The following is a 14,705-nucleotide window of genomic DNA, read 5'->3' as shown; positions in this document are numbered from 1 at the left end:
TTTTTTAAAATAAAAAGTGCGTTTCAAAAACATTTCAATCAATGCTTTATTGTCAAGAAATTGTTACAATTTGTAGACAAAGCTGTAAAACAAAAAAGACACAAAAATGCAAACAAAACACAATTAAAAAAAAGAAAAACAAAACAAAATTTTAAAAAAATATAAATAAATAAATAGAATAGATTATCTACAATATATACAAATTAATACAATTTAGAAATTGTAAGTAGTCAAAAATATTATTATAAAATATACAATTTAATGTATACAATGTCAAAAAAAAAGATCATTAAAAAATCTCTCTACGTTAAAAAAAAATGTAAAAAATGTTTAAAAAAGTAAAAAATTATAAAAAATCCTAAAATAGCTACAAAAAGCAGTATACCTAAACATGTACAGATAGTAAAAATACATAATCTGCTAGTGCGAAATTTCAAATCAATAATTACGAAAAAAAAATCGTTAACTGTGTAAAAAGCTCTCTCCAGTAAGAATGCTTTTAATGCTTTACGAAATGCAAAAAAAGATGTGATGGATTTAATTTCCAATGGCAGATGATTGTGCATTTTTTTTGCATTATATAATATGGAACTTTTGACCAACTCTGAATGTGGGGTAGGCAGGTATAAATCATGTTCCGTGTATCTAAGTAGATAATTATGGGAAGGCCTATCAGATGCTGAACCGTGTTTGCGTATTAGACAAAGGGACTCAAATATGAATAAAGATGGAAAAGTTAATATTTGAAATTTTTTGAAGAAATGCTGGCAATGACTTCTGTATTTAAGTCTTAGTGTATAACGTAAAGCTCTCTTTTGTAGTCTAAAATTACGGTCAAATTGAGTTTCACTACATGTACCCCAGAATGGAAGGGCGTATCGAAGGTGCGATTCAAAAAGGGCAAAATAAACTGTTCTAGAAGTAGACAGGCTAAGCTCCTTAGAAATTGATCTTAACGCAAAACAAGCGGAACTTAATTTTCTTGATAAAAAGTCAATATGTGTGTCCCATTTTAACGAGTTGTCAACAGTTAGCCCTAAAAACTTTACAGAATCAACTTCGTCAATTGTTGCATTACCAAGTACAAAAGATTGCAAGGTATTTTTATAGGACAACATTTTAGTTTTGGTAATGTTGAGACAAAGGAGATTAGAGTCGCACCATGATTTGATAGTAGTTAAGTCACTTGATACGGTTCTATGAAGTTTAGAAATATCCGGATCACTCCAGGTAAAACTAGTATCATCAGCAAATAGACAGACTTTACCGTTAATATTTAGATTAGCAATGTCATTGATGAAGATAAGAAACAAAATAGGGCCAAGTACGGAACCTTGAGGCACTCCACTTTGTATTGGCTTGCAAGAAGACATAGTCGAATCAATTCTCACAGCTTGACTTCTGTTACTGAGATACGACTTAAACCATTCAAAAGGCGCTCCTCTGAACCCGTAATATTGCAACTTTTTTAATAAGATGTCATGATTAACACAATCAAAGGCTTTAGAAAAATCACAGAAAATTGTTGCTGTAGGGTGTTGGTTGTTTAAGCTAGAGTATACATTATTAAAAAGAGAAAACATAGCATCATTTGTGCATTTGTTATTTAAAAATCCAAATTGATGGGAAGTAAGTATTTTATATTTTAGCAAAAATGATTGTCTTTTTTTAACCAATCTTTCAATAATTTTTGAAAGTGTGGGAAGAAGAGCAATAGGGCGATAGTTGGAAGACTGATCTTTGTCTCCTCCTTTATGTAGTGGAATTATTATCGCCAACTTAAGGCAGTTAGGAAAAACACCTTTTTGAAAAGACTGATTAATTAGAGTAATAAGATGACATAATGTACATTCGGGCAGATTTGAAAACATTTTGAGAGTAATTCCATCAATTCCAGAAGAGCCTTTGTTTTTGATTTCCCTAATTGAACTGCAAAGCTCTGGTAACACTACGGGCGTAAAGAAGAAGCTGTGGAAATTCTCATTTGCAATGGGAAGATATGAAAGTGGATCATGGGAAGGAGTTATGGTACTCATTAAATTATTTGCCACATTTACAAAATAATCATTAAGGTTTTCAGATGAAGTGGAGATAGTATTTGACAAAGAAGGCTTATTTCTCAAAGCATTAACAATCGACCATGTTTCCTTAGCCACATTTTTAGATTTAGCCAGTCTCCTATTATAGTAAATATCCTTGGCGGCTTTTAAAGTTCTCTGATAAATCTTTTTGTAAAGTCTTACGTACTCATGAAAAAAAGCGCTGTCTGAAAATTTCTTAAGATGAGATAATAAGCGCATGTTCTTAGCAGATGTACGCAAGCCTTGGGTAGACCAGGGGTTATGTTGCTTCTTTTTAAGAGGTCTCAAAGGAAAGGACTTGTGAGAAAGACTAGATAGCGTTTTTACAAATCTAGAGAATTCTGAATCAACGTCGTCAGAGAGAATATTCCAGTCAGTTGATTGACAAAGGTGCCTAAAATGTAAAAAATTTTTATCCGAGAAAATACGGCCTAATTTGCGTGGAACATTTTTACTTTTAGATTTAGTTATGGAAAACTTTGTTAACATTGCTTCATGGTCTGAGAAACCTGGGCTTAAGACAGTACAATCGACGAAATCTGGCTCAAACGAAGATACGACATAATCTATTGTACTAGAGCTGGTTTTAGTTATTCTGGTAGGTGATTTAATGTGCATGATTAAGCCAAAAGAGTCGAAAATGGACTGGAGAGATTCTTGGGCAGCACACACACTGGAAAAATCAATGTTTAGGTCGCCACATAAAATGAGTTTGCTTTTTAATGGCAGAGACTCAAGCAAGCTTAGTAATTTTTGGAAAAAACATTTACGTCAGCATCAGGTGTTCTGTAAATACAAACAACGTAAAGATCAAAATTATTATTGTAGACAATGACATTTAGATTTTTGTAAAGCCTTTGACAATATCAAGATTTTTTCAGTCAGTTAAAAGGCAACTTTGGACTACCAACCAAAACTGTCTACAATTTTTATTGGTTTTGGTATATTTATCAACCGTGTATGGTCAAGGTATATTTATTAAACTGTAGAATATACGTATATCATATACTGTTCTGTTTACAAAAAGGAAAAAATTTCGGCATTTAAAAAAATTGCCACGGAATTTACATATCTGGTTTTTAAGCTCGATTACTGCACCACAAATATTGATGCAATTCTTCTAAAAAATCATTGTTTTTCGTCTATATTATCCAATGGAATATAGCTGTTTTTATGCTAAATATTTATATATAAAATTATATGAAATTTAAAAAACAGTGTTATAAAATTAAATATTGAATATATATTTTCTGCAGAAACATTGTTTTTTTATTAAAACAACCCCTACCCCCCCACCCACCCCACACATTTGCCCAGTAAGTAATTCCTTTGAAAAATCACTGTTTTTCGTCCATAATATCCAATCTAATAGCACTGTTTCTGTATGAAATATTCAATATACATAAGTATATAAAATTATATTAAATTTAAATAAATAAACTGTGTTATATTACAATAGATTTTAACGACGAAACCATCTCTTGTTTATGCTTATTGTTTTGGAAAACTATTTTTTACTGGTAAGTTGTGTGGGGTGGGTGGGGGGGGTAAGGGTAGGGTTAATAAAAACGTTTTTTTTTCAAAAAATATTGGCCTTAAAGAAAAAAAAATGTAAAATAAAGGTGAAAATATACTTCTTATATAATATACTATTTCGTTTACAAATCGGAGAGAATTTAAAAAATCTAAACCCGATCACTACACTTCAAATATGTGATAAAATGACCTCGCAATATCACATATATACCACTGTGTAGCATACGATATACTTTTCGTATACCTATATATCTTATGATGTAATAATGGGAAAACATACACAGAGATACCTAGCAAAAGTTATTTAAAAAAAAAAGTTTCTTAAAGGTTTTGACACCCCATAGATGGACATGGACACCTGCTATAATATGCCATAATTTAAGTTGCTTGGGAGGCACGAATGTAGAAACTGAAAGAGCTTATTAACTATTTCATTATTAAAAGTGTTGACATGTAGCCTTAACCAGCTTGATTAAGGCATTAACATATAACAGCAATTCATAGCCCTTACAGTACCGAGATAAAAAAAAAAATGAGTTTGGTGTTTATATTTATTTTACGCCGAATAAAATAATTAATAAATAATAATGAATAAAAATTATTCGAAAGGGTTAAGGGAGGGATTTAGGGAGTACACAATTAATGTGTGTCTAGGGAGCCAACATAATAAAAGCACAATAATTGTGAAACACAATTTATTACTTTGTATGGAATGAAATAAAACAGTTTTTATCTTTGGTTAAACAAAGAAAAAAATTACATTTTAGGCAACGCATTCTGGACCGACTTTTGCACCCTTCTAACCTGCATTTAACTGGGTTCTTCATTGTTTGGCCAGTGTTCAAAACCATCAAAGCGTTTGTCTGCACAGGGCAAACTGGAAGGCATTCATTTTTTTTATTTCATTTCCTTCAACGCTAGTCCCTTCCTCTATATTTTCTTGGCATTCTGTTTCCTCCAATACACGCTTCTTAGTACCGGCAATCAGATATTCCCCAAGATTAAGTCTAAATTCCAAAAGATCCATAATATCTTTGCTTCGAAGGTTTTGACTATAACAATCCCTTCGCTACTCCATCCAGCTGTTTACTATTGCTAAGTCGAACAAATGTAGGATGGCTTTAAGAGTCCATTTCCGGATTCGAAAGAAAGATCGATAGTATTCCATCATTTGGTCGCAAACATCTACGCCACCCGTGTTTTCGTTGTATGATTTAACAACAGCTGGACATGCTATGCCTGAACGTTTTTTTTTCTGTTTTATTCCATTTTTGCACCTCAGTTTTTAGCTGTCTTCCAAAAGCTGTGGATATCATTAAAACAGATTTATTATCTTTCCACTTTGTAATGCAAAGTTTATTATTGGTTCTAACAACTTCTTCTGACTCTCCCCTATTCATTAAACTGTTTTTTTTAAAATCAAACCCTTTTACTCTGTTGATGGAGATAATTGTAGCAGTTGCATCTATATTCAAACTCGTCAATTTGTTCATTAAAGCAATAGTTAAAAAGTATCTGTCAAAATACAGGTAACTATTTTGAGGTAATGTTTCTGCTAGACGCAATATTATTGAGGGTCCTAAGCCTAAATCCCTATCTTTTAGTGGGGTAGTATTGCCCTGGTAGATTTCAAAATCCAATACCAGTCCGTCGGATGTCGTTACAGCGAAATTCTTCAGTCTCACTGGTCTTGGTTTATTTTCAACAAATTGTCGAACTGGACATCTTCCCAAAAAAGGAATCATTTGTTCGTTAATAGAAATTGTTCAATTCTGTATTTTCTTTTCTTTCAATGGCTTTACATCTATTGCGAACCAAATCAATTACCGATTGTATTCTCCACAATCTATTCTTTTTTTGTTCCTCTTCTGATACGCTAAGATTATCGACGACATGTAAATTTACACGTATCATGTAAAATCTTTGTCGAGTCATGACCCCATCAATTAATGGGAGCTTATATTTTCCATTCCAATACATATGTATCCTTGGAAGATGAATACATCCCATCAAAGCATTCATTCCGAAAAATTTCTTTATTTCTTTAAGTTGTTTTCTTTTGCATTTTGTTGCAAGAAATACTGGGAAGTGAAATTTGCGGCTGACTAAAAAAAATCATCATCCAAATATTTAGCAAAATATTCGTTTGGAGTTTTTACGATGGATGAAGTATCGTTCTCTTTTACAGGAAAATCCTTGCTTCTAAAGTTTCCATGCTTCCACTGGAGAGTCTGGGAATGTATGAGGGGTAAATCATCTTTTGAATCTGAAGAGCTTCATTTGGTGCTACAATTGGGATCTTTTCGTAAATTTGAAACTCATCTTCTTTATCCTCGGACTCTAAATCCGACCCAACGTCGTCTAGAAGTTGGAACAATGTCTCCTCGTCATCCCTTCAAATCAATAATTTCCTTACTTCTTCCTGTAACAAAGAATTAATTGTATCCAACTTAATTAAAACCAAACCACGTAAGCTCCCGTGGCTCACAATTATTGTGATATACATAACAAAACCATTCTTGAAATCAACAATTTTAATGAGATTTTCAATCTCTAAAAACAATACACTTAGTTGAAGTTTATTATACCCATTTAATATTAAGCACTTCTTTTTTCCCCTAAATTCTATAAATAAATAATAACTTACCTGCACGAGCCATTGTTGAAAATAATCTGAAACTTTTCAGGTTATGACAAGACGATTTGCGCGTGCACACCTATAAAATACACTATTCACAATCATGTCGCACGGTTCTTCACCCAGATTAAACATTTTTTGATCCTTATAACACTAGTAAATAAGGAAGTCACAATTGTGAATCGGGTAGCGTAAGGGATAGGCAAAGCCTTTAAATATTCGCACGCGAGACATTTGTTGACCCGACCGGTATAGTATCTATGACTTAAGGGACGGATAATTAGGAAAAGACATAGAAGAAAGTATTTCGTTCTGTTGTTTGGTGCTTTGCACTGAAGAAATCAATAATCAGAAACACGTGTCGACCCAGTATCATCTCCAGTTTTTCGACTTCTTTACTTGATGCCCTGTTTTTAGTTAGTTCAGAAACATTATGACAACAATGACAGGATTTTAGCATTAATATTACAAGTTACCTGCTATGATCAGTTATTACAGTTATTGATCCCTTTATCCCAAAGTTCCAGCTATCAAGTTGGATCCAAAAATTACGTAATCAAGAAAGGATCTAAATGATCAATTAATAAATTAGAAAGTGTACCTTTTTGCTGTACCTAGACTGAGTGAAATTCTGCGAGAGTCTTCTGGTTCTATGGTACTCGATCATGATGGTGAACAGATGAGCTTTTTCTTGATGAATTTGTTTACTTTAAATTTGACGTCATTTTGAAATTAGTCAAGGAATGAATGTTAAGTTAATAGAGAGGATTCAGAAACCTGAACAGAATAATCAGTCCGTGATATCTGGTGGTATTTGCGTGGATTAAAATAATTCTTTATTTGTCTGTGTTATCTCAAAACCATTGTAAATAAGTTTAATCAATCTGTCTGTGATATAATCCAATTTAATAGTCAAAACTTCCTTTTTCCCCTTTCCCTTTTGGGGTTCATACCTAAACAACCGGAAACGTTGATGTCGCTTGGAAACTGACAGCAGTTACGTTGGCAGACGTAAAAGTTTTGTCAATAGATTTTTTTTCACCACATTTGTGCCTGCTACAGACTAAGGTAAGCTGTTTTATTAACTTAATAAATAAAAACACTAGAAGAAGATATTCCTCAGACATGAAAAGAATCAATTTCATTCATGTAAATTAACAGTCAATATTCACTTCCAAATAAAGACATACTTAAGGGCAAGAGAACAAATTTAGTATCATTGGTTTGTATATAAATTATCACTTGATTGCTATCTATCAACTAATTTTTTTGTCTCAATCCTAATATTGCAGGGAAACGCTCTCAATGTGTCCAGGGAATGCATCAACAATGCTCTATCCAAAGATCCTAACTTAAGTGTTCCATTAAAGTTATAGAACCGAACTTTCCTAAAAGCATCCTATGGTTCATACTATTGAATGCCTTGATAAGATCACGAAATATCATCATCCATTAAAAGTTTGTACATTTTTTTTGCCCAAAAATATTCATGCATTAACGTGCAACAGAAATTCCTAGGCAAAGCTTATTAATATCCGCACATAAGACCTTCTTTGACCAGACCGGTATAGTGTCATAAACAATTTCTTTTCCTTACACTCTTCGGTTCCTCTAGGGTAAAAGTGAATGCTGTTGTCATTAAAGTTATCAGATCAAGGCACAAGATCGCAAAATAGCACCACCCATTGAAAGCATCCAGCATGTGCAATATAGTTTTGTTGGTCTTAAACCAAGCTGATACTCAATGGATAAATCATTTTCCTCAAAATACTGGATCGTCTCATCTGTCAGATACTTTTGCAGAACTTTGCTGATTATAGGAGAAGAAGAAATTGAAAATGATTTATTTTATTGACCCACTCAACACCTTTAAATGCCTTAAAGGGGATTAGGAGCATGTTGAAGACTATTCCAGGCATTTCAATAAGACTCAATCAGCACATTTTCAATTTCCGGTAAAAGGATTAAGAGTACTTAAGAGCAATTCCAACTGCCTTATATTAGTTTTTTAAAACGATCCAGAAATATTAAATTCAAAAAGCAAGGCTGTTTGACTTATTTAGCTTGCCTTCAATTGCCTTGAAGAGGATTAGGAGTACTTAGAAGGCTATTCCAGGCATTTGAACAGGACTCAATCAGCACACCTTTAATTTTCTGTAAAAGGATTAAGAGCAATTCCAGCTGCCTTATATTCATAGAATAAGACTTTTAAATGATCCAGGAATGTTAAATTCAAAAAGTAAGACTCCTTGACTCATTAAGTTTACCTTCAATTGCCTTGAAGAGGATTAGGAGTACTTAGAAGGCTATTCCAGGCATTTGAACAGGACTCAATCAGCACTCCTTCAATTTCCTGTAAAAGGATTAAGAGCAATTCCAGCTGCCTTATATTCATAGGATAAGACTTCAAATGATCCAGAATGTTAAATTCAAAAAGCAAGAGTGCTTGACTCATTCAGCTTGCCTTCAATTGCCTTGAAGAGGATTAGGAGTACTTAGAAGGCTATTCCAGGCATTTGAACAGGACTCAATCAGCACACCTTCAATTTCCTGTAAAAGGATTAAGAGCAATTCCAGCTGCCTTATATTCATAGAATAAGACTTCAAATGATCCAGGAATATTAAATTCAAAAATCAAGACTGCTTGACTCATTCAGCTTGCCTTCAATTGCCTTGAAGAGGATTAGGAGTACTTAGAAGGCTATTCCACGCATTTGAACAGGACTCAATCAGCACACCTTCAATTTCTTGTAAAAGGATTAAGAGCAATTCCAGCTGCCTTATATTCATAGAATAAGACTTTCAAATGATCCAGGAATATTAAATTCAAGAAGCAAGACTGCTTGACTCATTTAGCTTGCCTTCAATTGCCTTGAAGAGGATTAGGAGTACTTAGAAGGCTATTCCAGGCATTTGAACCGGACTCAATCAGCACACCTTCAAGTTCCTGTAAAAGGAATAAGAGTACTTAAGAGCAACTCCAACTGCCTTATATTAATAGGATAAGACTTTTAAATGATCAAAAAAGCAAGACTGCTTGACTCATTAAGCTTACATTCAATTGCCTTGAAGAGGGTTAGGAGTACTTAGAAGACTATTCCAGGCATTTCAATAAAACTCAATAAGCACACCTTCAATTTCCTGTAAGAAAATTTAAAGTACTTAAGACCAATTCTAACCGCCTGATATTTAAGGAATAAGACGTTCACATCATTTAGGATAGTTAAACCAAAAAAAAAACAAGGTTCCTTGACTTATGTTTACATTTAAATGCCTGTAACAGAATAAATTCTTAAATAGAGGATCGACAGACAGTTTGGAAAACAATTTTCCCTAATACGTGCACTTACTCGCTCCCTCTATTCTAAGGTTACTAGCCACTTAACAACCTTTCATTGTTCCCAAAGAAACATTCCAGGAATATTTGGGAAACGATCTTCAACAGCAATTTGAACATTCCTGGAAGATTTTATTGAATCATTCACGGCTCTCTAACTGAACCTTTGAGCACCTCACTTCAGTTTTTATTTTTGACGTAGTAGCTCTCACTCTCTCCTAGGCAGACTCAATTTTTTATGATATTTAATTTTGTTGACAAGTAAATCATCCTGCCAATACGATGATATTAATGGAGAAAATACATTGAACTTATTTTTCAGGCCTTTTGTAAAGAACTAAGTTCAAATCTTGAATATGGATTTTTATGGTAAATTTTTGAAAATCAACCCCTTGAATTTATTCACACATATTTGTTTACCATGGCATGAGTCCTGCATTAGTAAGGTTTCAGAATCAGGCCTACTTTTAAGCATTATGTTATTAAGAGGAGTTAATCAAGATGACTCCCTAGGGAGTCAATATTCACTTCCAAAATTTAGTGTATACTCCTAGGGGTACCTCCCGGGCATTTTCTCATCTCTTTTATGATGATATCTGTACTGCTCTTTGCAAGATGCATCGAGCAACCCATAATATCAGGTCCACCTTCCTAGTCAAGTATTTGCTGAAGGACAACATTCTAAAGTCCTGATCAGTAGAAAAGTTTCCTTTAAGAGCATGTACACTCGGTTCCATATTACTGTTGATCCCACTTCCAAGTACACACCGTTTGCTGATAACACTTACTTCCAAGCAAACAGTCCTTGCTGATGACACCACTAAAGCTACTGTTGGTAGTCCTATGGTTGGAACCTTTATTTTTAATCTCGACACGTGTTTTACTAACGATGTTGTAAACATTTTGTGACATACCAACTGAGAACATCAAAACTGATTTGATCTTCTCCCGAAGATACTAACATCGTTAGCGAAACACGTGTCGAGAGTAAAAAATAAAGAGTTTTGGTTAGTGGTAAAACTGTCTCGTAATTTGTACTGTTGGTATTTCTCGAGATCCACAACAGTAGATTCAGTTTTTTTCTATTCAACCTTCCTAAGCTCTGCTGATTTTCACTCAAAATTAACAATTTTAATCATTTTTTTTTCAAGATATCTCTTACTCCCGAACATGTCTGTGGTGACGTACGAAAAACCACTGCCACACATCGGGCTCGCCGACTGGTTTGCCAAGCAATGGGAAATCCAGCAGACGAACGACGCACGTCGAACCGACGCTTTCAACTTACGCCACGAATCCCGACAGTTGAGAAACGAGACGAACATCAAAACAAATTGGGATACTTACCATAACAATGTGCGATTGGCCGATCGAGTGACCGAATTGGATCGGTGGAAGGTATAGGGTTTGAAATTCCTATTGGGATGTTAATAAATGGTTTTCAAATTGTTTCAGGACCTTTTGGAGGCTGCTCTACAGAGGATCGATAAGGAAACAAGCCTTTTAAAAGATGAGAAGTTTGAAACCGAAAAAGAGATTGACGCCCTTGGCATACCAATCGGTGTAATATCTGAGTGTATCTCAATGAGAGACAACCGGCAAGGTGCTGAGCTGACTTACGATGAAGGAGATACTGAACTGAAGAAGGTTCGTTAATGTTTCTTCAAAAAAAGCTCTTCTCACGCAGGTGCATGTTTTTTTTTAGGAACTTTGTGTAGTCGAAAGCGTGAAAAAGATGCTTAGCGAGCGCTGCCAAGAAGCATGGGAGAAGATCAATAAGCTCAACGAGGTGCGGTTCAAACTAAACTTGGATATCAACGATAAACACGAGGCGATCGAGATCGATAAGGATCAACTGACTTTGGATAAAAACTGTGCCAATATAAGCTTTAAAACCGATCCATTAAGGATCGTGAAGAAGTAAGCAATTAATCGATAACGTTTTTGATCCTTAAACCCATTAGTATATATCTTAGTTCTCTTCCGTACGAGTCCTGGTTAGAGCACAGCCGTTACGTGAAACTGTTGGCCGACGATGAGTTGGCGGACACTCTACGTCTGCGCGAGGCCCTTTTCGTGGTGCGCGAGCGTGCAAAAAACGACATGCTCGCGCAACGGGATCGCGTCGACTTTATCCTGCGCAAGCGGATCTACCAAACGCAAAAGGCGCGCAACGAAATCGAGTGGCAGCAGTTGAAGATGCGCGAGGAAATGGAAAAGGTGCGTGCCTTAATATATATACAGTGCATCCCAAAAGTTATGTCTAAATTCATTTAAAATTCAGGGGTGTGTTCGAAATGAAATCACCTTTTTTTTATTTCATCTTTGAATTTCGCGTGGAATTCTACGTATGTTTCATGCATCATGTCCTATACCTAAAGTCAACAGTTATCGAAAAAAAGACGACCTTGACAAGTTTCAGTAAAGAACTGGCTAGTTTCCAGGGTCTCGATGCCTGCCACTCCCGACGTTCAACGTTGAATTTTGGTATGTGATACACGAACTTTGCGACCCCAGTTGGTTTGACCATTATTTTCTGTGTGTAAAACCAACGCGAATGGACTATAAATATTGAATTGGACTAAATATGAACTAGGGGCCTTTAGAATTTAAAGGGAATAGTTACTGTGCGTTCTGTTTGCAAAGTAAAAGTGTCAAAAATAACTAGGAGCACTTGAAATTTTTTAAAGCCTATGGGTCAGGCCAAGCATCGATCTTTTCATTCTCCTTTATGTTCCTCTTAGTTTTTCTGCGGTTTTCGACGTTAAAGCGCCATAGATATGTTAAATCCTTTTCCTTCCAAGCGTTTGGTGGCCTCATGACCCAAATGTAAGTACATATAATTTACATTCCTCCTTCGTTGCCATTAATTTATATTTGATCACTGGGAACCATGTTTTTGGTCTTGACAAAATGTATTGTTAGTCAAGCAATCCAGACAATGCTTCATCCAGGTCTAACCTTGTAAGATTTGAACCTGATGCACTCAAGATCTGAATTGGCCAGACGTGTATATTTTTAGTCGTGCTAACATGTTTACTACACAACCATTTACTTGGTTTTAGGTCGCCAAGGAAATACGCACCCTCGAAGATGCTCTACAGGCCAAAACCGATGCGTTGAAACTAGCAGAGACCAGACTGGAAAATCGGTAAAAATATGAAAACATCAACCCGCAAATTTTTCCTTTTTTTTCGATAAATTTCAGGTCATATCGTCCAGGTTTTGAGCTAGCTAGAGACGAAGCTGAGCAAGGTCTAAAAGACGAGGTCCTGCAGCTTAGACAAACGAGAAAAGACCTCCTGGACAAGATCAATTGCGCCAAAGCGACTTATAACGCGTTGGAGGATCAGCAAGTGATGATCGATCGCGAATTGGAAAACAAGAACCAGTCATTGATGACTGACATTAGGTAAATTAGAGGTGTCTGGTTTTTGTATTCTCTGCACGTAATCTATGTTTTCAGGTGCTTGGATCTCAGAGCCAGACTGAGGGAAGGCAAGTTCGCCGGTCCAGAAACTCAAACCGATCGGAATATCGAACTGACACAAATGTCCAAGGAAATTCCACCGACGTGATATGTCTTTGGTTTTTCGAATAACATTTGTATACTGCAAAATTTTCAATAAACTTTTAGGCACCGTTGTTTCTAATTGTTTAATATCTAAATGAACAAAAGTAAGTCTTACAAACCACCAAACCAAGGAAGAAACTCAAAGTACCACATTGATCCATCAAGTCGTCAGCTTATGTCAAAAGGGTACAGTCAGTATTGTGTTCTGGGATGACATTACAAGTGGATTCTTTTTCAATTCTAGGACGTTCCATCAGTTCAACATTTAGTAATTCACAAGTTCATGATTCCTCTTTCCTAAAACTTGCATTTTACAGAGACCAGGGGTAGACTATAACTTCTTAGAAGAATGCCAAACCTTGTAAAGATTAATTAACTAAGTTTTCCTAGGTTAATATGGCTTAAATTAAACCAATCGGAGGCCTCCGAAGTACTTTTCCAGGGGATTCGGAATACAAAATTGCCTGGAAAAGGTAAATAATATCAGAATTTTTAAAAAAATTCCGTTGAATAGTGTTCACTTTGAAACCTAACCTGTTCTTCCAGGAGAAACTAATGAGAAGCGTGTAAGGACGCCAATTCTTGAAAAGTTTATTTATTTGGTCCTTCAAGGTTGAAACGCTTTGAATGGAATCAATCAGAGGCCTCCAAAGGGCCTTTCCAGAGAATTCTAAATTCTATCACCTGGAACGGGATAATAATATTAAATATCTTTAAGACTTTTAGTTGAATTTAGTAGACACTGCACCGCCAAAAACTCTTATTTAGTATGGACGAATGTGGATTCCATGAATAATTATAAACAATTTTCGACCTACTTAATAACTCATTAAAGATGTGAACAAATGGATTTATGACTTACTAACAGTTACAAAATGTTCCCACGTCAACTGCTACTGCTACTTAAACAATGGACATCAACAGCTCTTTTCTGATGTATTTTATTATTTTTTATGAACCCTTTGATCAAATCAATTGATGTTCATTAAAATTGTATGGACTAGACTAACGAATTGCAGGAACTCTGTAAGAGCTGGGATCTTGATCCTTCCATCAGTTAAACATTTAGTAATTCACCAGTTCATCTTTCTATACATGTCTCTTATCATGAATTATTTGAACTCAGTCTCCATGACTTTAAATAGCATTTTACAAAGACCAGGGGGTGGAAGGTCTAGGTTATTTTAACTTCTTAGAAGAATGCCAAACCTTGCAAAGATTAATTAACTCAGTTTTCCTAGGTTGATATGGCTTGAATTAAACCAATCGGAGTCCTTCGAAGTACTTTTCCAGGGAATTCGGAATACAACATTGCCTGGAAAAGGTCGATAATATCAGATTTTTAGAAAAAATTCGGTTGAGTGTTCACTTCGAAACCCAACCTAACCTTCCAAGAGAAATCGAGCGAAAAAATAAATAGGAAAATGGTATGAGAGCCTTGTAAGAACGCCAATTCTTGAAAAGTTTATTTATTTGGTCCTTCAAGGTTGAAACGCTTTGAATGGAATCAATCAGAGGCCTCCAAAGGGCCTTTCCAGG

The 14,705-nt window shown here is 35.1% G+C and overlaps 2 protein-coding genes across 4 annotated transcripts in view; one reads left to right on the top strand and one right to left on the bottom strand.

Moving 5' to 3' along the window:
* Positions 1-7,015, bottom strand: part of LOC126745013 (protein nervous wreck) — a 37,446-nt gene extending 30,431 nt beyond the window's left edge. For 2 of the 3 annotated variants that reach the window (XM_050452660.1, XM_050452662.1), the window contains exon 1: positions 6,857-7,015. In XM_050452660.1, the coding sequence (XP_050308617.1) occupies positions 6,857-6,922 (66 nt within the window). In that variant the 5' untranslated portion in view covers positions 6,923-7,015. The remainder of the gene's footprint in view (positions 1-6,856) is intronic. The other variant, XM_050452663.1, reaches the window with a different exon arrangement.
* A 168-nt stretch (positions 7,016-7,183) lies between these two features.
* Positions 7,184-13,234, top strand: LOC126745014 (tektin-2). Its single transcript, XM_050452665.1, has 8 exons — positions 7,184-7,323; positions 10,744-10,990; positions 11,048-11,239; positions 11,298-11,512; positions 11,569-11,812; positions 12,658-12,743; positions 12,801-13,004; positions 13,059-13,234. The coding sequence occupies exons 2-8, from the start codon at positions 10,763-10,765 to the stop codon at positions 13,168-13,170; spliced, it is 1,281 nt and encodes a 426-aa protein (XP_050308622.1). The 5' UTR covers positions 7,184-7,323; positions 10,744-10,762; the 3' UTR covers positions 13,171-13,234.
* The last annotated feature ends 1,471 nt before the right edge of the window (positions 13,235-14,705 follow it).

This window comes from Anthonomus grandis, chromosome 15 (genome assembly GCF_022605725.1).
Source record: "Anthonomus grandis grandis chromosome 15, icAntGran1.3, whole genome shotgun sequence".
In the NCBI taxonomy this organism is placed as follows: domain Eukaryota; kingdom Metazoa; phylum Arthropoda; class Insecta; order Coleoptera; family Curculionidae; genus Anthonomus; species Anthonomus grandis.
This window is presented reverse-complemented; position numbering and strand designations above follow the sequence as displayed.